Raw genomic sequence first — 23,245 nt, 5'->3', positions numbered from 1 at the left:
TCAAATAACATAGTAGGTTAAACCTCTGCCTGTGGCGCCGGCATCCCATATGGGCGCGCCACTTCCCATCCAGCTCTCTGCCATGGCCCAAGTGCGTGGGCCCAGCACCCATGTGACAGACCTGTAAGAAGCTCCTGGCTCCTGATCGGCCCAGCTCCGGCCACTGCGGCCATCTGGGGAGTGAACCAGTGGATGGAAGACCTCTCTCTCTCTGTCTATATCTTTGCCTCTCAAATTCATAATCTATAGAACACAACAAAAAGACCCATTGGCTCAAAGAACCAAGTTAGAGGGCTTAGGGCTGAGCTCCCTCGAGGCCCCAGCCACCAAGCCGCTGCCGGCTGGGCCCGTCCTGGCTCGCCGCTGAGCCACCCCAACCCCGGCCCTGCAACAACACAAGGAACAGGACGAGGGAAGCGGCCCTGGAGCCAGGCAGGCGGGGACTGGCTCAGCGTGAACTTCCGTCCACCTGCAACGTGACCTGACGGCCAGAGGCCCCGAGGGCGTCCACTGCGCTTGCTGGGCACCCGCCCTGCGTATCTGCCGCGGTCAGCGGACTCCTCCTCCCCCCCACGGGACGGGGACCCAGAGAGAGCAGGGGAACGCAACAGAACCTAAGCTTCCGGTGGTGCAAGGACAAGTCGAGACCCACGCCCATGTCCCCATTTCACTCGCTTCCCACGAGCTTCTGGAAGACCTCCCACTTGCCCAGCGTCTCCCAAAATGCAGTTCCTGAGGCCCTGAGTAAAGTCCTTTTAGCACGGCGGCCCCTGAGAGCGCCTGGGTCCACATGGGCACAGCGTTTCCGAGTAACAGGGCCCGTTCCTCTGGACCGGCCCACCCCCGAGGGCAGCAGGGTCTCCCCTGCCCCCGCATTCCCCAGAAACTCTCAGCCAGCTCTGGGGCCCATCCCGGGGCCCGGTGCACGGGGGGAATACAGGAAGAGCCTGGGCCCTCGTCCAGCGTCGCTGCCAACCCCTGTGAGCCAGCACTCCCCCCCACCCATGCACTGCAGGGCTCCCCAACCGTGTCCTTGACAGTGAGCTCAAAATGCTTTTTTTCTAGAGAGAGTTTCTGCCCCCTCCAGCCCCACTCCCTGCCAGAGACTGGGTGTGGGACAGGCTCTTCCCACTGCCTGACACACAGTGGCTGCCTGACAACACTGGATGCGACAGCCGATCACAGCAGCAGGGCTCCAGCCTCCAAGCGGCCCCACTGTGCTGACCAGCCAGTCCCTGCCTTGGCCCTTGGGGCGTCCTCAGACGAGATGCGCCCACTAAGGAGTCAGGCTGCCTAGGTCTTGAGCCAGCAGCCTCTTTTTCTTTTCTTTTCTTTTCTTTTCTTTTCTTTTCTTTCTTTCTTTCTTTCTTTCTTTCTTTCTTTCTTTCTTTCTTTCTTTCTTTCTTTCTTTCTTTCTTTCTTTCTTTCTTTCTTTCTTTCTTTCTTTCTTTCTTTCTTTCTTTCTTTCTTTCTTTCTTTCTTTCTTTCTTTCTTTCTTTCTTTCTTTCTTTCTTTCTTTCTTTCTTTCTTTCTTTCTTTCTTTCTTTCTTTCTTTCTTTCTTTCTTTCTTTCTTTCTTTCTTTCTTTTTTTTGACAGGCAGAGTGGACAGTGAGAGAGAGAGAGAGACAGAGAGAAAGGTCTTTCTTTACCGTTGGTTCACCCTCCAATGGCCGCTGCATCCGGCGCACCGCACTGATCCGATGACAGGAGCCAGGTGCTTCTCCTGGTCTCCCATGGGGTGCAGGGCCCAAGTACTTGGGCCATCCTCCACTGCACTCCCGGGCCACAGCAGAGAGCTGGCCTGGAAGAGGAGCAACCAGGACAGAATCTGGTGCCCCGACTGGGACTAGAACCCAGTGTGCCGGCACCACAGGCGGAGGATTAGCCTATTGAGCCGCGGTGCCGGCCAAGCCAGCAGCCTCTTGATGGAGACCACCGACCCCTTAGGCTCCGTCTGCCACAGGGCCCCTGTGCAGGCCCTTCCATTTCTAATACAGGCTCTCAGAAGGCCAGCGCTGTGGTGCAGCAGGTAAAGCCGCTGTTTGCGCCGCCAGCATCCCACATGGGCACCAGTTCGAGTCCTGGCTGCTCCACTTCCAATGCAGCTCCCTGCTAATGCACTTGGGAAAGCAGCAGAGGATGGCCTACGTCCTTGGGCCCTTGCACCCACATGGAGGACCTGGAAGAAGCTCCTGGCTCCTGGCTTCAGATGCGTGCACCTTCGGCCATTGCAGCCACTTGTGGAGTGAACCAGTGGATGGAAGTTCAACCTCTCTCTCTTTCTCTAATTCTGCCTTTAAAATAAATAGTTTTTTCTTAACAAAGGCCTTCAGGGGGTCCACAGAGACCAGAAAGCAGTCGGAAGATGGCCCTCCCTTCCCCACGGGCAGACAGGGTCCCGTGCCCCTGGCATTTCCTAAGGATTTTTCAAACACCAAAGTTCTCTGGGAAGAGATCAAGGAGATGATGGAGAGGAGACAGGGAGGCGGGAGTGTCCCCTCGCCCCATCCCCCTCACGTGGCTTCATGGCCTAGACAGGCCCCCTCTGGGTTCTAGGTTCAGTGCCTCAGTTTCTCCACACTGAAACGGGCCAGCATTCTGGCCTGGACTGCTGGGAGAAGCTGATCAGACCCACAGTGTGGACCACAGCGAGGCCAGAGGCAGGTCGGCTCTCAGTCCTCGGGGGTCTCAGACACGTGACACAGGGACGCTCTGTCCAGGAGTTTCCCAGCCCAGAAAAATCAGCACGTTATCAACTCCAGAGGTCCAGGAGGTGAGACCAGCCTTCCCCACACCTGTCCTGGACAGGCAGGCCCGGGGGGGCACGAGTCGGGGCTCAGACACACTCGGGAGCCCTGGGTACCCCACAATCTAACAGGATCTGATCTCACAAGCGAGGAGGGGCGTGCCCGTGACACTGCCATTCCTGGTTGGCGCTGGCCCAGGAAGGGGATGGCCCCGGGCTGGCACCGTGGTGGCCCCTGGCCTGAGCTTAGTGTCCTCTTAAGAGACAGAACGTCTGAGCTCTGGCCCTCGGCTGGGTCTGTCGGCTTTACAGAGGGGCCTGGGGCCGGTGTTTGGTGTAGGAGTTAAGACACCCGTGCCCACTGGGCATTGTGGCTCAACGGGTTAAGCTGCAGCCTGCAATACCGGCATCCCATGGGAGCAGCCAGTTCGAGTCCCGGCTGCTCCTCTTCCGATCCAGCTCTCTGCTTGTGGCCTGGGACAGCTGGGGAAGATGGCGTAAGCGCATGGGCCCCTGCACCCGTGTGGGAGACCCATGACCCTGGCAGACACTGGGGGAACGAAACATCGGAGAGAAGATCTCCTCCTCTCCCCCTCCCCCCCCCATAGCTCTTTCAAATTAATTAATAAATCTGTATCCCACGTCCAACCCCCAGCCCTGCTCCTGACTCCCGCCTCCTGCTAATGACCCTACTCAGAGCAGCGGGGGAGGGTGCAAGCATTGGGTCCCCAGCACGCACCTGGCTGCTGGCTTCAGACTGGCCCGTCCCTGCCTGTTGTAGGCATTAAGGGAGTAAATCAGGAGATGGAATCTCTCTCTGTGTCTCTACCTTTCCCCCTCTCTGCCTCCTCTCAAAAAAAAAAAAAAAAAAAAAAAAAAAAGTGGGGGCTGCCATGGCCAGGTTCCCCAGAAGAGGCTGAACTAACCAATGTTGGCAGCCCCGCCCTCCTGCCGCCTCCCCTCGGCCCCCTCAGGCAGCTGTTGGCACAGCCTCTGCAGACAGAGCACGTGCCGGGGCCAGGTGCTGCCAGAGCGCACCAGGCTCATCCCGGCCCTGCCTCGGGTGCTGCTGTTCCACTGGGGAGAGGGCCAGCAGGACAGCACAGGGACGCGACTGCAGCGGCCAGTGGTGGGCAGCGGCGGGAGAGGAGGAGGGACACGGGGCTGCGGTGTCCATGCAGGGACTCGGGGAGCACAAAGGCCCCAGGCCCAGGGGTCAGCAGGGAAACTGGCTGCAGCCCCGGAAGACGAGGAGGAGACATCCCAGAGGCCAGCAAGGCCGCAGAGCCTGGGAGCCAAGGTCACAGCCGAAGCTGGGGGCGGGGGCTCAGTGGGCCGTGTCACACACATTCCAGGCAAGGTTTATGAGGCTCCGGGCGGCGCCCAACAGGAGCAGAGGGCATTGGGGGCCCGCACGCTTCCCAGTGGCCGTTGGCTTAGGGAACTTTTCAATGGAGCCAGCTCAAGGCAGCGGTTCACCAAGGGCAGTGGGAAGGAGAGGGGGCGTCAAAGGGGCCCGAGGACCCAGGCCCAGCCTTGGGGTGGTCTCGGCCCCCAGCTGCAAATGAGGAAACCGAGGCAGGCAGGTAAGGCGGCCGCTTGGCACTGGAATTTGGCCCCCGGGGGTCGCCTTGATGAACAGTCTCCAAAAGCAGTCCCGGCCCACCCACTCGCAGCACCGACCCCTCCTCCTGCTCCCAGACTCCGGCCTTGGTGGTGCGCCTTGGAGTTCCTTCTCCACGGCAACCACAGCGAAGCAAGCGAGGCCTCGAGCTGGGTTTTAAAGATGTCCCTGCTGGGTGCCCACAGCCACAGAAACACTCACCGGGCACCGGGCCAAGGTCCCTGCCCACGGTACTGCCAGCCCGCCAAGGCCCATCGTGCTTCTCCGGGTCAAAAGAATTTCAGTTCCGGGGCCGGCGCTGTGGCGCAGAGGGTTAATGCCCTGGCCTGCACTGCCGGCACCCCATATGGGCGCTAGTTCAAGTCCCGGCTGCCCCGCTTCCGATCCAGCTCTCTGCCCAGGAAAGCAGTGGAGGATGGCCCAGGTCCTTGGGCCCCTGAACCCGCGTGGGAGCCCTGGAAGGAGCTCCTGGCTTTGGCTTGGCCAAATTCCAGTTGTTGCAGCCATTCGGAGTGACCCAGTGGAAGGAAGACCTCTCTCTCTGCCTCTCCCTCTGTCTGTAGGTCTGCCTCTCAAATAAAAAAAATTAAAAAAAAAAAAAATTTCACTTCCTCCAAGAGGGCTGCTCTGGGCATGAATGCCTGAGCGCTCACACTCTCTCACACACACACACACACACACACACACACACACACACACACACACACACACGGCTCTGCCCAGGAGACTTCCGGCTCCCCCAGCGCCCCCTAGCGCACCTGTCAGCCCCACCGGCCCCTCCTCGGAGAAGCCCCGCCCCCGCAGTCAGCCTTCCCGTGGGTACTCAGTGGGTGCTCAGGGACGCTCCCGGGTGACAGCCACTGGAGGTGAGGGGGAACCGCGCTCCGTCCCCAGGCGCCCGTCGGGGGCGGCACCTCCCCAGGGGCTGCTCTGTTCCACATGTGTGGACGCGGCACCTTCTTCGAGCGCTCAACAAGGCGCTACTGTTATCTGCACTGTCCAGAGAGGAAGGCGGGCTTGGAGCCGCGGTGCCTCCCCTGGAGCCGTGTTCAGAACCCGGGCGATCTTGGCCCAGCTCCTCCCACCACGGAGGACTTTTAGTGTGGCGGGGGACCAGCCGCATCGCCCAGAAACTCGGGAAAAACACTCACCCCTGCCCCGGTGGGAACAAACCTACCTGTGGCCCAGCCCTAACTTCTGGAACCTGACTGCTGCTCCTCCCAACACAGCTGATTGGCCACCTCAACCCAGAGGAAGCAGCCTATTGGCTGGTGGGTGCCGGGCCAACCTGCTCCCGGCTCTCACTGAGGATGGGCGGGGCCAGAGGATGAAGGCAAGGCCAGGGCTCAGGCAGGAAACAGTCCCACGCAGGGCAGGCACCTGGGTCTGCGGAAACCTGGTTCTGCCTCGGCACCCAGGGTGCACTGGGCCTGGGGCACCGTGCAGGAAGGATTCTGCTGTTGGGGCGTGGCTGTGGCTACAGAGAAAGCGTCCTTCTGCATCTCAGGGTGACTGTCACAACGTGTGCAAAGGGGCTGGCGCGAGTCTGTGCTGCTCCACTTCCAGTCCAGCCCCTGCTAATGCGCCTGGAAAGCAGTGGAAGATGGCCCTAGTGCTTGGGCCCCTGCACCCACGTGGGAGACCCGGATGGAGCTCCTGGCTCCTGGCTTTGTCCCGGCCCAGCCCTGGCCGTTGTGGCCACCTGGGTTGTGAACTAGCAGATGGAAGATTCTTCTCTCTTCCTCTTTTTCTGTAACTCTGCCTTTCAAATAAATAAATATTAAAAAAAAAAAGGGGGGGGGGAGGGTGGGGCTAAGCAAAAACATGTCACCTGCCACTCTGACATGTGGTGGCTTGGTCACGGTTGAGGACCCCGGGGCTGGCTGTGGGGGTGTTCACTGAGCGGTCTCCACTTCCTATGAACTTGTGGATTCCAACTCAGGCGACAGCTCCCCAGTACCCGGCCACCAGCCCCCACATCCATCAGGACCACGGTCATTTCCCGACGCAGCTGGGAGCCGCCCACCGTACCTGTTTTTGAGAAGATGAGCTGCAGGATGAGCGGCCGCCGGGTGACGATTCCTGAGCCACGGGGAAGGAAGTCCCTGTGAGGGGAAAGGGGACAGAGGTTACTCACGCCTGGCACGAGGGGCAGGAAGTGTGGCCACACAGGGCGGAGGAGGCTGTCTCGCCATTTGGATGAGCTCAGCAAAGACACCCAGCCCAGCCGGGCCCGGGCAGCACGCTTGCCTTGGGGGTGCTGAGGCCCAGGGCTGAAGGTCCCAGCGGACAGAATCCCGGACGAGTATATGGAGGACCTCCCCCATACCCAGAACAGAGCGAGGCTGTGAGTTAACAGGACACCACATTGCACGACGTAAAGGCGGGAGACAAGACAGAAGTTGGTGACAACTGTGGTAGGCTGTACGGCCCGAAATCCGTGGAGTTTGATGAGCGGCTGCCTGGGCTCAGCACAGGGAGGGAGGAGCCCTCTGGGGTGACCTGGACTGCGGCAGAGTCTCTACAACGCACTGTCAATGTGCTTCTGCGAGCCACTGATTGCCGGACGAGCCAACGTCACGGCGCACTCAGCCCTCCGTATCCAGGGGCTCCGCACGCTCCGATTCGACCAACGAGGATCAAAGACAGCATCAGAACAGCCCCACTGCGCTAACCATGCACGGACCGCTCGCTTGGCCTCTGGCCCCTGACCAACAGCACTCCCACCGTTTACACCATATCCACCTGGCACTAGGTACTGCTGGTCACCCAGGCACGATGTGGCGTCGGCATGCGGTGTGCCAGGTGCTGTGCAGACCCTACACCACTCTGTAGAAAGGACCGGGCATCCTCGGACGCTGGCATCAGAGCGGGTCCCGGAACCCATACCCCCAGATTCCAAGATTATCCCTCGACTAAGTGGTTTAAGGAACACCGTATCCAGTACGTAGGCTACCTACACACTACGTTACATATTTTGCTTGGAGGATCCCCATGAGCGTCCCTGTGCACATAAAGGCATGGCCGCATCCACCTGGATTCCAGCCAGGCCACAGACGCTCTGTACCTTCGAGAAAGGAAAGTCCAGGGGCTGGTGTGGTGGGGTGGTGGGGTAAGTCACCACCTGCAATACTGAGACCCCATATCACAGCGCCAATGTGAGTCCCGGCTGCTCTGCTTCCGATCCTGCTCCCTGCCAACGCACCCGGGAGAGGCAACAGGTGGTGGGTGGCTCAAGGACTTGGGTCCCTGCCACCCATGGGGGAGACCTGGATGGAGCTCCTGGCTCCTGGCTTCAGCCAGGTCCAGCCTTGGCTGTTGCAGCTATTTGGGGAGTGAACCAGTAGATGGAAGATCTCTCTCTCTCTCTCTCTCTCTCTCTCTCTCTCTGCAGCTGGGGCTCAGGGCCATCAGCGACCCCAGCACCCTCTACAGTGCTGGTGCACCAGGTCAGCGCACCCCAGGCGGCCAGGCTCCCACAGCCCCCAGGAGAGGGCTGGGGCGGGGGGGGACAGGCCCAACGGGAGTGGAGCTGCGAGTGGTGCTGGGGTCCCGAGGAAGGGGCTGTCATTCTCACAGCCAGGCTGCCTGATGGGACCTGGAGACAGCACCTGGGACAGGTGCAAGCTCTCCAACGCCCCCTGACGGCAGCAGGTTCCGGGTGTTCACCGGGGCAGGGTGAGGGTGTGGCTGGCACTGGAGGGCAGCAGGCCGACCCTGGACAGGCCAAGGCGTCTTAGGAGGTGGACACGACCCAGGGGGATGTGTGCGAGCCCTGCGGGGTGAGCCCTGGCCTCTCATCCTGTCTCGGCACCCCTCAGAGGACACTACGTGTCCTGGCTCCATGGGTGCTATGGTGACAAAGAGCCTGACTGTCCCGCGCACCTCGTGTGGCCTCCCTGAGCCATCCGTTCCTCCGTCTGTCTCCCATTTGGCCGGGCAGCAAATGGAGGCACGCGCTTGATCTGCGCCTGGGCCAAGGTCACGCACTCACCTCCTACCAAGCACCTTGGAGGTGCTGGGGACGCTGGCGCTGACGCGTGACACGCCAATAGGTGGGAGGGTCGGGGACCGTCAGGGGAAGGTGTCTGAGGAGGAGGATGGTGGAGGAAGGCACAGGAAGCCAGGCGGCAGAGTGGGCAGGGCTGAGGAGACAGCAAGGCCACGTGCAGGCCACCGATGTCCAAAGTCAGCTCCTCACCGCAGCCCGTGCCCAAGAACACCAGGTTCTCCCGGGGATGCGGCAGGCTGCTGGGGGCCCTCGACCCTGGCCCTGCCCCTCCCCGAGCCCCAGGCCATCTGGCTCCCAGGCATCAGCGGAGAGGCAGGGACAGAAGGGACCTTGGCACAGGGCAGACATGGTGCCTGTATTTCCAGCGTGTAAGTAGCACGCGCGGATGATACGAGAGGAGCGTGGAAGTGTGATTCCCACATCCTGGCGCTGCAGAGCCTCCACACCCACCGGTGGGCGTGTCTCAAGTTCAAGTTCATTCCCTTTCACGGCTGAAATCGAGCTCTGTGGCTTGGATGGACCACACGTGTGTTCACCCACTCACCGGGGGTGGAGACGGACTTCCCCAGTTCGGGGCTGAAATGAACACAGCAGCTCTGACCCTTCCCCTGCGTGGGCCTTGTGGAGACGGATGCCCTGGTTTCTCTGGCTGAGTCACAGGGTGGACTTGAACTAGAGCAGGCAAAACCCGTCGCCAGCGATAGGAATCAGAGCAGAGGCTGCCTTTCGGGGAACGTGACCTCAAGGCTCAGGAAGGAACGCCCTAGATCCTGATGTGTCCAGTAGCCAACAGCGTACGTGCATTTATTAAAAAATAAAAAACAAAAACACATAAGCAACACCCACGCTCAACATGTGCATGATTTAACATATCTAAGGGAAATCTCTGGGAAGGGTCTCACAAGGAAGACAGGGCGGGTACGCCCATGTTGATGCAGATACAAACGCACAGCGGGTGGGCCCCGCGTCAGGCCTGGCAAATTAAAACAGCCGCGCCCCCCATCCTCGGAGTCCTGGGGCTCCAGCTTCCTGCCAATGCAGACCCCGGGAGGCTGCAGCGGGGACGGCTCAAGGCACTGAGTTCCTGCCACCCATGTGGAGACCTGGGTCGAGCTGCAGGCATTTGAAGGGGGGGACGGGCAGATGGGAGCTCTCTGTGCGTGACTCTCAAATGGTTAAGAAAAAGTACAGCAGGAACACGGCATTGAATTTGGCCCAAGGCGGTGCAGCTGGTCTGGTTAGATCAATCACAGCCCGGCCAGGTCACAGGGCGGCCACACACGCCACACGGAAAGGGGCTTCCACCTCCCTGCGTGGGACTTCCTTCTGCGTGCACAGAGGCAGAAAACAAACAGGTGCACAGAATGTCAGTGCTTTGTGACTGAAGGAAACCAAACCAAAGCACACAGCGCCCCGGGAGGCCACGCCCTGGCCCCCTGCCTCTCCGCCCCGTCTTTGAATTTGGCATTGCACCCTGCACACAGGCGGCACCAGGTGCCAACAAAATATTTTTGGTATGCAGGAGCTTTGAGTGTGTATGTGGGAAAAACTGGAATTCACTAAGTCTGGGGGCCAAAAGATGGGGAGAGCCACGTTCAGCTCCTTTTTCCCAGCACCCATTTTCCATGAGCTTTTTGAAGACCCCGTGGGTGTGTGCATCTCATTTTTTTCCCCCACTGAGGTAGATTTATCTTCAAATCCCGGTTTCCCGTGACCTTTTGGAAGCACGCCAGTCATTAAGCCGTGGAATGTTGAACGAGCTCCTGCAGGGAGCTGAGACTCCCTGGACCACACCTCTCCACGGTGAAGATTCAGTGGCGGGGCCGGCGCTGTGCGTAGCAGGTTAATCCTCCACCTGCGGTGCCGGCATGCCATACGGACGTCAGTTCGAGTCCCGGCTGCTCCACTTCCAATCCAGTGCTCTGTTATGGCCAGGGAAAGCAGTGGGAGATGGCCCATGTCCTTGGGCCCCTGCACCTGTATGGGAGACCCGGATGGAGCTCCTGGCTCCTGGCTTCGAATTGGCGTAGCTCCAGCCATTGCAGCCAACTGAGCAGTGAACCAGCAAATGGAAGGCCCCTCTCTCTCTCTCTCTGCCTCTCCTCTCTTTGTGTAACTCTGACTTTCAAATAAATACATAAATCTTAAAAAAAAAAAATTCAGTGGCACAAATGTGTTGGTTCCACTCTACGGAAGCGCCAGCGGCGCTGGGGTGGCCTCCTGCCCAAGGTCACGCGGCAGGGCAGAGGGAGTGGCTGAGCTCTCCGACCAGCAGGCCACCTGGCGGCTCAGCCCCCACGTCCGACACAGGGGCGGCCAGCAGGACAGCGCTGTAAGCCACTGGTGTTGGCGGGCGCTGTCCTGTGACTGTGCCCTTGGGCGCGGCTGAGGCGCCAGGCACCGGGAAGACAATGGGGACGCCCCAGCCACCACCAGCGTCAAGCGCAGACAAGGGACAGTCACAGCTCAGAAGAACACAGGGCAAGTGTGATACCAGACGGGAGCCAGCGAGCTCCGGGCACGCGCGGGAGAGGGCGGCTTTCTGGGGCAGGAAGGATGCGGGGAGGGTCGGCACCATGGAGCGGGCAGGCAGCGGGGCCTGGCGCGCAGAACCAGGAGAGCGCCCCCCAGAGCCCCAGGAATCTCTTGGGCCCAGCATAGATCAGAAGTGCTCACACGGCCTCCGGGAAACCGCCTCCCAGGCAGCCCTGTTGAGAACCCTGACTGTCCCCTTAGCGGGAAGCCACGGTCAAGCCTCAGCCATCTGCTTCCTCTTCCTGATCCCACTCACACTCCCTGAGTTACCAAGTCCCTCATGGTGGCTAAAAGCCACCTAGCCCCTGCCCTCTCTCCTCTGTGGCTACCACAGTGCCTGTGTGTTCTGGCCCCCGCTCGCCCGTCTCCATGCTGTGTGACCTCGGGCACCTTCCCTGCTTCTCTGGTCTGGGTTTGTGAGCCCAAACGACTCTTGCTGAGAGAGACGTCCTGCACTCCTGGACACCTCCCACCCCCGTGCCCCATTTTCTCTGCCCATGAACAGGCTCTGAGGGTCACCAGGGGCGAGCGCTGGGCCCAATGCTTACGGCGCCCGGATCCCACATCCAAGTGCCTGCGTTGGACACTCAGCTCCGCGGCTGCTGCAACTTCACCCTAAGGTGCACCCTCGGGAGGCAGTGGTGACGACCAGGTGACTGCCACCCATGTGGGAGCCCTGGATGGAGCTCCTGCTTCTTGGCACCTGGCCACTCACTGTCATTTGGTTGCTGGCGTGGCTCACACGGCCCCCTGTGCCAGCTGCCAGGGGCTGGCACACAGCAGACGCCAAATTCGGCGTGAGCTCTCGTTGCCGCGCCATACCTGGCTTCCCAGCTGTGGCCCTCCACTGTCTTCCTAAAACCAAGACCCTGCCTCCAAGCCTCTGACACAGTCCCAGCTCGGACAGTCCGGGCGCGACGCCAGCGCTGCCCAGAGCCCCAGCCCCCCTCCTCACCCTCAGCCCCGGGATCTCTCTGGCACTTCTGGCCTCCGAGCTCTGTAAGGAGCCGCTCACTTCTCCCTGGAAGAAGAGAGCCCCTGGGAGGGCAGCCAAGGGCAGGGTGTGACAGGGTGTGACTGTGACCTTGACCCTGGGCAGATCAGAAGCCCTGCTTGTTTATTTGCTGTCTTTTGAACAAAAGCCCCCCCACCAGGAGTCCTTGACTTCCAGCCCCCCCAGGAGGGTGGGGAAGGCTGTGTGCAGGAACAACAAGGCTGAAACCCCAGGCCTTTCCCAGCGAGGACAATAAACAGATAAGCCAGCGTGAGTCAGGTGACAGGTGCCCAGCCCAGGATCCCTTCCTCATCCCCGTATACTCGCAGGGTGCTTCTCACAGTGTCTCCAGGCCTCAGAGTGCCGAGAGGAGACACAGAATGCCGCAGCCAGGCCTCGGCACTGTGCAGGCTGCAGGAAGAGCCACTCAGCAGGTGCCGGGGTGGGGGTGGGGCCCACTCTGCCTGGCCCCTCCCTTATCAGAGTCCCACAGGGAGCGCTGGCCGCCTGCCAGGCTGGCTCTGCCCCCAGGTCAAACAAAACCCTCTGCAAACCCACAGGAGTGAACCCCCTTGCACAGACGGGGCGGTCAAGGCTGGGAGTGCCCAAGCCACTTGGCCAGGAAGGCGTGGGGCTGGGACAGGAGCACAGGGAGGGCCACTGTGACGCAGGTCCCCGGCCACCACGACCCACCCAGGGGCCTTCTTTGTCCTGCCAGGACAGAAATGGAGCCCCGCGCTCAGCTACCTGGCTCCCAACACCCAGCCAGGCCGCCCATGCGTCCACCACAGTGCCCCTTTCTGTTTCTTCCACCATAACCAGCACTCCCAGGCGTGCAGGCCTGAGCCCTAGCCACACTAGCGGCCCAGGGCACACCCAGCAACCCCAGATAGGTGTCACCACACCCTTGTCATCACCCCAAAAGGCTCCAGCTCGGCCCCCTGCTCACTCTGCTGTGGCCACACTGGTTTCCTCCCGGTTCCCCCAACCGAACCCTTGTGGTCCTGCCCCAGGGCCCTTGCCCGGCTGCTTTCTTGGCCGGAGGTGATGGCTCAAGTGTTTGGGTTCCTGCCACTCCTGTGGGAGGCGCGGATTGAGGTGCAGGCTCCCGGCTTTGGCCCAGCCCAGCCTGGGCTGTAGCGGGCACTGGGGCATTGAAGTCATGGACGGGACATCTCTGCCTCGGTCTCCCTGTCTTGCAAATTAAAACAAAGAGGGGCAGAAAGCACCGGGGGAGGCCGGCACCTCCAGGCCTTCCAAGTGCCCTCCTGGCTCTGTTTCACCACCCCCAGCCCAGCCGGGCCGCCCCTCCCTGCTCAGGAATCCTGCAGCTCCCCGGGGCCAGCCCCGCCCCTGGCACCTTGCTCTACAGGGCCAGGCCAAGCAGGCAACAGAAGCAGGAAGTGTGGGGCTGGCCAGACCCCGGCTCAAGTCCGGGTACTGCCTGCTCCTTTCTGTTCAACCTGAGCAGGTGTCCCTCTGTCTCCTCGTTTGTGGAGTGGAGATGCCACCACCGGCCTCGGTTTGCCAGCTTCTCAACTACGGTGCTCCTCCCGCCACAGAGCTGAAACTCCACACCACACAGAATCTGACCCTTCTCCAGGGTTCCCGAGTGCTCCCCACAGCCTGCCGAGCTCTGAGCAACAGCTGTCACCTGTGTGCCCTCACCCCTACCTCTCTCACACATCTTCTCCAGCTACATGGGTGATCAAGGAGCAAGAAGGAAACCACACACATTTCTGCCCCAGGGCCTTTGCACGGCTAATCATCTGCCAGGAATGTCCGTTTCCTCCCTCCATGCGTTCTGAGTCACCTCCTCAGGGAGCCCTGCTGGTCTCCCATTCCCCGGCACGGGGCCGGTTTTGTCCCCCACTCAGCACTGTCACTCGCTGGGACACTGCTGGTCGATTTGCTTATTTATCAGTGGACGCACCCTGAGAGGTGGGAGGTTAAGGTCCTGTCTTCCTCGGGGACCCCGGACTCCAGGCACACACCCCGGCGTGTGAGAAATGCCCCGCGGCTGGACGTGGAGTAGCGGGTCAGTGTGCGAGGACAGCCGACTCCCTGCACCTCTGCTTCAGGGTGGGGGAGCCAGCCAGACCCATCTGGGGACCGCAGCAGCGACAGCACAGGGCCATGCATGCACCACACCCAGATCTCCTGTCTGTCCACCCTTCCTGCCTGCAGAGGGGCAGAGTGGGGATGGGAACCCTGGGAAACCTGCCGCTTTATGGTCTCCAACGTGACTTGGATCTCCCTGCTCTGTGACCTTTTGTAAGAAAATAACCTTTTATGCTTTTACAACAGGCAAATGTCTACATTGTAACTTCTCGGCTGTACTTGATGGAAAGCCTCAGAGCCACCGGACAGCCTAGCAGTTTTCAAAGGTGATGGGGACGCCGCTCCAATCTGGGGACGCGGGGCTCTCTGCCCTTGGGGGGTCTCCTCGGTGCCACCCTGGCAGCGGGCAGTGGGCAGCCTGCATCCCACTGCCACGCCTGGCTGCGAGTCTCTCCCCAGCTGGGCCAGGTGTCCTGCTCTGGAACACAGGGCGTGGTGGGGACACAGGTGCCAGGTGAGGGCCAGAGCTGGCAGCGTCCCAACAGCCCCGGCACGGTGGACGGCCACGTGCCATTTCCCAGCTCTGCACGGATCCCCTCTCTGAGGGCGCAACTGAGACTGCGAGGCAAGATTCTGGGAAAAAAGACGCGTGGCAGACCCAGTCCCCGGCACCGCCCCGGGCAGGCAGGCCGCACCACCACCTGACGATCTCTGTGGATCCGCGGGCATTGTCTGCCGCACACACAGAACACACGCCCTGCTCTGCTGCCAGCTCCCGAGGTCCCAAGGCCAAGTTCTGTGGGTCAGGGCCCCGCCCGTGGGGGCACTCCTGGCCCCAGAACCAGAGAGCTTTGTGAAGTTCCAGCCAGACCACACTGCGCATGTGCGTTGACCTGCGGCTTCTGAAGCACCCAGGACAACACTGTGACCCCTGCCTGTGACCCACAAGGCCCAGCGTAACTGCCCGTGATGACCCGGCTTGCTCCCCTGGCTCCTCGCTGTGACCCTGACAAGTGGGCACTGGCCCAGGGCTCTGTGCTGGCCCCCCTGGTTGGCTCTGCCACCAGACACCGCAGGGGCTGTGGTCACTCGCGTCAGCTGCTGGCTCCAAGGCACACTTCCTCCTGCGTGAACAGCCTCCTTCCTGTCCTCCGTTGCCTGTGCTAGGCTGTCAACCCCACAGGGACAGGGGCCCTTGTCTGTCCTGGTTCAGCACCCAGCGTGCTGCCCAGCACACAGCAGGTGCACAATAATTGCTTGCTGCCACGTGACTTGCAGAGAGACTGGCCTCTTGGGGACATCCACGACAGGCAGGAGCTGCCTTGAGCTCCAGGCACGGGGCCCTCGCCAACCCTGCTTTGCACATGGGGAAACTGAGGCAGGGGAGAGTTAGGCAGCCCAGATGAAAGCCACACAGCTCAGAGCGGCCTCCTCATCAATGAGGCACCGAGGCCCTGCCGCCGGGAAGCACTTCTGGATGCAGATGGACAGGAAGCCAACTGGGAAGGTGACAGGCGAGCCAGCCTGGCTACCTCGTGCAGAATGACTTAGTCAACTGCCTGCTGGCTGGCCCCCAGCCTCACTGTGTGGCAAGGGCCATCGCCCCTGGGTCTCAGTCTGAGAAATGGGTGCGATCGCACTCGTCCCATGGCGTCAGCAGGACTAGAAGAGTCCCACGGAGGCCAGCACCAGGCACCCGTCGGGCCCCAGGCTTAGTGACGAGTTCCCAAGGCCGATGGAGGGAGGGGGCGGGGTCGAGCCCAGGAACCCACTACATGGGGAGGGCTTACACCCACTGCCTCCCCAGCCTGGCACGCGCCCAGGACCGGGCTCCGCACTGCTGAGAACCCAGTGCCAGACTGGGGGAGTCACCGAGGGAAGACGCGTATGCTGGGTCACGGCTCTGGCCTGAGACAGCCCGCAGCGGCTGCAGAGGTGGGAGGTGGCGCAGGTGGCACGTGGCCAGAGGCGGGGCGCGCTTGAGAGACCTGGCCGAACCAGCTTGGACAGCAGATGTGATCTCCACAAAAGCCCGTAGCTGCACGGAGGGATGAGGGCACAGCGCTGAGCACCGGAGAGCTCCCGGCCCGCAACGTCGCAGCCACGAGGGCATTTCAACACGCCTGGGCACAGACACACCGCGTCCCAGCCACGGCCAGGGATCCGCCCTGAGGCCAGCACACACCGGAGCCCGGCGGCCCCCCCAGGCTCCGTCTGGAGGGGGAAAACAAGAAACCGAGGAGTCCACATGGTGGGACCAGGATGTGCAGGAAGACTACACAGCCATGTAAAAGCATGGGGCGGGCTGGGCGTACGGCACAGCGGCTCAGTCGCTACCTGGGAGACCTACATTGTGAACCAGAGTCCTGAGTTCGAATCCCAGCTCCGCTTCCAAATCAGCTCCTGCTAATATACACCATGGGAGGCGGCAGCGATAGATAACTCAAGTACTAGGACCCCTGTAGCCCTCAGCAGAGACTCGGACGGAGCCCCAGGCTCCTAGGACCCCTGTCACCCACACTGCAGACCTGGACGGAGCCCCAGGCTCCTAGGACCCCTGTCACCCACACTGTAGACCCGGACAGAGCTCTGGCATCTTAGGGCACCTGTCGCCCACACTGGAGACCTGGACGGAGCTCTGGGCTCTTAGGACCCGTCGCCCACACTGGAGACCCGGATGGAGCCCCAGGCTCCTGGCTTTAGCCTGGCCCAGCCCTGGCTGCCGCGTGCATCTGGGGAGTGAACCAGTGCATGAGCGATCCCTGCCTCTCACTGACTTTCAAATGAAAATAAGTAGGTCACACATTTAGAAAGGAGAAAGAGAGAAACACTGGATATGGGAAATTGAGGCAGCTCAATAACAGTAATGGCTGGAGACGTCAATGCGTCACTGTTGATAATGGACAGGACAACCAAATGGAAAATCAACAAGGACACAGAAAACAGGATCAACACCAGGGGCCAATGAGAGCTGACAGACAGGAGAGCACACCCCACACAGCCACAGGCAAACACACACACACACACACACACACACACACACAGAGTCATCAAGTGCACGGGGCGCCAGCTCCAGGACAGACTGGAATGGATCTGATGTTGAGCCATAAAGAATGACTTAAAAGACTACAACCAGGGACTGGCGCTGTGGCGCAGCACATTAACGCCCTGGCCTGATCGCTGGCATCCAATATGGACGCCGGTTCTAGTCCCGGCTGCTCCACTTCCAATCCAGCTCTCTGGGAAAAACAGAAGATGGCCCAAGTGCTTTGGCCCCTGCACCCACGTAGGAGACCCGGAAGAAGCTCCCGGCTTCAGATCAGCCCAGCTCTGGCCGTTGTGGCCATTTAGGGAGTGAACCAGAGGATGGAGGAGGACCTCTCTCTCTCTCTCTCTCTCTGTAGCTCTCCCTCAGTCTGTCTGTAACTCTACCTCTCAAAAAAAAATTAAAAAAAAATTTTTAAAAGACAAATCAGCAAAAAAGAGAGACCACGTAATTTTAAAATGGAGAAAGGATTTGAACAGTCATTTCCCTGAGTAAGATGCACACGGAGTGAGTAAGCACACAGAGAGCTCACAGTCACTGAGGGAAGGCAAAACCCCCACAGTGAGATCAATACCACCCGCCCCCGCCAGGAGGCTACACTGAGGGGCAGACAGCAACAGGTGCTGGCAGGGTGCGGAGCGCCGGGAACGCCACCCACTGAAGGCGGACGTCAGGACGGCACGGGCCGGCGGCAAAGCATTCCGGCGTCTCTCTACAGGCCCGACGTGTTTCCCAGCCCCGCGATACCAGTCCTCGCTGGAGCCACGCAAGGGAGAGGAAAACACCGCATCCACGCCTCACAGCAGCACGACCCAAAAGCACAGACATGGAGCACAGAAGTGGCTGTGGCCAGGGGCCAGGGTGGGCGGGGGCGGCTCACTGGTATGAGGGCTGGAGAGAGGAGAACGTTCTGGAATCAGATCCCAGGGATGGTCTTGAGATTCTGTAACTACACTAAAGACCACGCTTTAGGGCTACTACTGTGGATGGCGAATTGCATCTCAACCAAGATGTTTAAGAGGAAAAACCAGAAAAAGCCTCAGGCGCGCCCCACGCATCCACAAGGAAATGGGTCCATCTTGAAGGTCAAATGGCGGAGCCACCCCCACACACTCACACCGCACCCTCCGGTCTCGGCCCTCTGGTCCCCTCAGAGACTCTGATCAGCCACAGCGAGATTTTTAAAATTTATTTATTTGACAGACACAGATGGAACTCCTATCCACTGATTCTTCTGTAAAAGGCCTACAACGGCCAGGGCTGGAGGCAGAGTTCCATCCTGGCTCCTGGCTGGGTGGCCGGGACCAGCCACTTCAGCTGGGGGTCACTGCCGCCCCCCAGGGTCTGTGTTAGCAGGAGCCAGGGCCACTGACACCAACGTGCGGCACAGGCATGTCAAGCACTGGGCTAACCAAGTGTAGCTGCTCTTCCTTTGTGGTACATCTCGCTCAGGTGTGCCTCGCCCACTGGCCGTGCCGTGACAACTGGGTCAGCCGGGCCCCAGCCAGGTGCAGCCCAGAACAGAGCTGGGCAGCGAGAAGGCCCAGAGTAGGGTGAGCGCTGCTGGGCGCTGGCAGCACAGGCCAACGATCACTGACCACACGCCAGGCAGATCAGCAGGCCCACACTGCGCCTCCCGGGACACTGGAGCACAGCGTGGCAGCGTGGAGACGACTTCAGCAGCGTGGCCAGGGAGGAGCCGCTGCAGCAGATGACAGGAGCCACAGGACTGACAGAGAGGGCAGGGGCAAAGGCCCTGGGGTGGGACAGGGCCTCACTCAACTAAGGAACTAGGAGGAGCCCAGGAGGCTGGCGCAGGCTGAATGAGAGAGGTGGTGGGGGGAGGGATGGGAGGGCATGGCGGTGAGTAGACAGGGTCACACAGGGCCTCACTGAGGACCTGGGCTCCCCAGCTCCCTCTGCCCGCTCAAGGGACAGAGGCTGGGGCAGGAGGGACAGGAGGGGAGGTGGTACTGGTCTACACGGGCAGTACCAGGAAGTGGATCACACACCAACACGCACAGCGACAGTGAGGGTGGGTGCTGTGGCACCGAGTGTCAGCGGCCACTTGTGCCACCTGAATCCCTATCAGAGCGCCGGTTCAAACCCCGGCTGCTCCACTTCTGATCCAGCTTCTCCCTAAAGCGCCCGGGAAGGCAGCAGCTGACGGACAAGGACTCAGGCCCCTGCCACCCATGTGGAAGCCCCAGATGGAGCTCCGGAGACCAGCTGTTGTGGGCATTTGGGGTGTGAACTAGGAGATAGGAGATATCTTTCTGTCCCCCCCAACACCCCATCACTCCACCTTTCAGATAAGTAAGTAATCTTACGAACAAAGCAGTCCACGGTCCGAGAGACCCCACAGGTCTCTTCTGCGGCTGCAGCCGATTCTGAAATGTGGACTTCAGGGCAGGAATGCAGTCAGCCACAACAATGCAGGCAGACAAGGCTGAGTCACCCGGGACGCAGCTCCCGGGACGCAGGCACAGCACAGCTGCACAGGGCTCGCAACGGGAACACAGCGTCCAGGGTCACCCACGCCAGCCCGGGCCACTGATTCCTGACCTCAGCCACTCAATGGAGAAAAGATGGTCTTCCGAATACACAGTACCGCGAAAAAAAAAAAAAACAACCCAACACTGGACAGGCACACGGAAAACCAAACTGGATAAAGGAATGCACGGCTGGTCTGGCAGTGGAGATGCTGGGAGACTCTCGGGTCCTACGGCCGAGCGAGCGCCTGGGTACGCTCCCACCTCTGGCTCCTGCTTCCTGCTGCTGCGCGCGCTGGGAGGCAGCAGGTGCTGGCTCGAGGACGGGGGTCCCTGCCACCCCCCTGGGAGGCCTGGACTGAGTTCCTGGCTTCAGCCTCAGCCCAACTGAGACTGCTGTGGGCATCTGGGAGCAGACAGGAGCGCGCTCTCTCTCGCTCTCTCTCGCGCTCTCTCGCTCTCTCTCGCTCTCTCTTCCCCTCTCTCGCCCTCTTTCTCCCTTTTCAATAAATCAAGTCAAATAAAAATAACTGTTTACAAATGGATCCTATTTATGAAACACACAGAAACTTGCACATTAGTGTTTCACATCAGCATCATTTAGTTACCAAAAACCCGTGACAGTGTCCTTCCACGGGAAAACGGTTGAACAAACCAAGAAAAACCAGGCGCTTCCGAAAGTTCATGGAAAACAGAACTGATAGGTACGTTTTGCTTTTTTTTTTTTTTTTTTTTTTAAGATTTATTTTATTTATTTGAAAGGCAGAGACAGAGAAGAAAGAGAGGTCTTCCATCCCCTGGTTCACTCCCCAAATGGCCACAACCATCAGAGCTGGGCTGATCCGAAGCCAGGAGCCAGGAGCTTCTCCCAGGTCTCCCAGGAAGATGCAGGGGCCCAAGGACTTGGGTCATCTTCTATTGCTATCCCAGGCCATAGCAGAGAGCTGGATTGGAAGTGGAGCAGCCGGGACTCGAACCCATGCCCCTATGGGATGCTGGCACTGCAGGTGGCAGTTTTATCCGCTACGCCACAGTGCTGGGCCCTATTTGTAAACTTCTTAACGACCTCCCCCATATACATGAATTCCAAATGTTTTTGCACCAAATTCAATGTATGTGCTAACTCCATTTTCCATGATATTTCTGAACCTCCCGTGTCCTCTGCGTTTAAAAGGAGCAAATGAGGAGCCAGTGCTGGGAACAGCCGCGACGATCTGTTTGGCCACCCACAGTCCCTCCCGCAGTGTCAAGGTTCGAGTCCCCACCTATTTTCCACCCAGCTTCCTGCCAAGGTGCACCCTGGGAGGCAGCAGGTGATGGCTCAGGGACTTGGTCCTTGTCACCCACGTGGGAAACCTGGCTGGAGTTCTGGGCCACTGGCTTCCGTCTGCGCTAGCCCACTTTGGTGGGCTTGCTCGCTCCCACCCTGTCTCTCTCCCACACACACTCCCTCTCGACTGTTTCTGGCTCACGGTCACTCTGCTTTTTAATTTTTTAAAACGTCAAATAATAAAGAAATGCAAGCACGTGCACACTCACACCGGTCTCCGGTGCGCGGCGCGGAGTGAAACCTGCCAGACACAAAGGCGGGGCGGCTCCGATCTGGTGACGCCGGCGGGGGGCGGCTGCCAGGTGCAGGGGGCGTGGGCGTGCGGGTGATGCATTGTGTCCTGTGTCCCGATTGCAGTGGTAGTGACAGAACCCTCAGCTTCTGTCAAAACTCATGCAACCGTACACCAGAGAGGGATAATTACAGCCCCGAGGGCGCGCACGGCACCAGGAGGGCGGGCGAGCTCTGGGCCTACAGAGATCCCAAGATCGGGCCGCGAGGGCCCGCACGGCACCAGGAGGGCCCGCGGGCGGGGGCTGCCTGCGGGGGCATCCGTGGCCATCGCTCCTATTTTAACTTGATGTCACATGCAAGTATTGTCCCTTCTAACCACATTAACATTGTGTCGGGCTTTGTTTTTATTTTATTTTATTTATTTATTTATTAATTGACTTGAATGTCAGAGTTAGAGAGAGACACAGAGAAAGGCCTTCCATCCACTGGTTCACTCCCCAAGTAGCTCCAAGAGCCAGGGCAAAGCCAGGCGGAAGCCAGGAGCTTCTTCCGGGTCTCCCACATGGGTGCCCAAGTGCTCCGGCCGTCTTCTGCTGCTCTCCCAGGAGCATCGGCAGGGAGCTGGACAGGAACTGAAGCAGCTGGGACACAAACTGGTACCCATATGGACTGTAACTTTGACTTCCGAATAAATAAATAAATAAATCTTTAAAAAAATAAAAAAGCCACGAAGGACCGGGGCTACTCGCAAAGAGAGAGCGTGAGAAGGTCAGCCTCGCCAGCGCCGTCCGGCTGGGGCCGGGCACCCTTGGCAGGACCGGGAGCCAAGGAGGGCACCGGACAACGTGGTCTCCGTCTCCAAAACTCACGCAAGAAGACCCAAGGAGTCCACGCAGAGAACATTCCACAAGATACCAAGGTCACGAGAAAAGAGCAAAGTCCAAGCCGTCACAGGCCTGAGCTGGCAGGTGGGGAGGGGGACCTAAACGGGGTCCTGGGGCAGACCAGGGAGAGTGGGAACAACTGGGGAGATCGGAATGGGGTGCGGCTTCCCTCTGAATCAGCTCAGCACCGGCTCGGGGCATTTCAGAATGTTTTTATTTTCTGTAAGTCAAAAATCACTCCAGGGGCTGGCGTCGTGGCGCAGTGGGTCCCAGCTCCCTGCTCACATGCCTGGGGAAGCAGCAGCAGATGGCCAGGCGCCTGGGCTCCAGTATGCACGTGGGAGACCTGGATGGAGCTCCAGGCTCCTGGCTTCAGCCTGCCTCAGCCCCAGCGGTTGCAGCCATTCGGGGAGTGACCAGTGGATGGAAGATCCCTCTCTCTAACTCTGCATTTCAAATTAAAAAAATTTTTAAAAACTCGCTAGGACCAGCTTGCCCTGGGTAGACACTGGGTGCAGCTGCGCTCGGGACACCCACTTCCCCCATGGGAGTGCCTGGGTCCATGTCCCAGCTCTGCTTCTGGCTAAGGCGCCCCGAGGAGGCAGCAGGTGCCGGCCACCCACGTGGGTGACCAGCTTTGCGTTCTGGCCTCCCGGCTTTGGCCTGGGAAGCCCCCGCTCATGCAGACACGGGGGGAAGAACCAGCAAACTGGAGCTCCCTGCCTCTGTCTGGGCCTCTCTCTCTAAACAACAACAACCACCTCAAACATACAGCAGCAGCCTGCCCTGGCTCCCGGCGACCTGTGCCGGGCAGCACCGCCAGGCAACACCAGCAAGACAGGTGCTGTGAAGCCAGTGCTGCCCGACAAGACGCCCCGAGCCAGACCACAGCAAGGGTCCTCACACGGGGCCGGCGGCTGGGGGCCTCCAGTCGCAGCCCCCTCAGCCGGATTCGTAGATCCAGGGCACATCACTGCCGCACCGGCTGGAGAGGAACAAGGCCCCGAGGGCAGCTGCTGTGGCGCAGCAGGCCGAGCCCCCACCTGTGACACCTGCTCCCCACACGAGCGCCGGTTCGAGTCCCCGCTGCTCCGCTGCTGATCCAGCCTGTTGCAATGGGCCAAGCGGAGTGCCGGCTGTTGCAGGCGTCTGGGGAGATGAGCTGGAGGATGGAAGAGATCTCTCCCTACCACTCTGCCTTCCAAACCAGTCAGTCTTTAAAAGAACAACTTTGAAGGCCCCGTCCTCGGAGCTGGCGGGTTCCCGGCTGCAAGGCCGGCGGGAGG

At 60.1% G+C, this 23,245-nt stretch overlaps 1 protein-coding gene across 17 annotated transcripts in view; it reads right to left on the bottom strand.

Moving 5' to 3' along the window:
* The window catches only part of DNM2 (dynamin 2), a 69,276-nt gene that overhangs the window by 38,908 nt on the left and 7,123 nt on the right, over nt 1-23,245 (bottom strand). For all 17 annotated transcript variants that reach the window (XM_089316436.1, XM_089316437.1, XM_051838117.3 and 14 more), the window contains exon 2: nt 6,403-6,476. In XM_089316436.1, coding sequence (XP_089172562.1) covers nt 6,403-6,476 — 74 coding nt within the window. The remainder of the gene's footprint in view (nt 1-6,402; nt 6,477-23,245) is intronic.

Source organism: Oryctolagus cuniculus, chromosome 16 (genome assembly GCF_051225735.1).
Source record: "Oryctolagus cuniculus isolate XC-2025 breed Fujian yellow rabbit chromosome 16, ASM5122573v1, whole genome shotgun sequence".
NCBI classification, from domain to species: Eukaryota; Metazoa; Chordata; class Mammalia; order Lagomorpha; family Leporidae; genus Oryctolagus; species Oryctolagus cuniculus.
The sequence above is the reverse complement of the archived record's forward strand: the minus strand, read 5'-3'. Positions and strand labels throughout refer to the sequence as shown.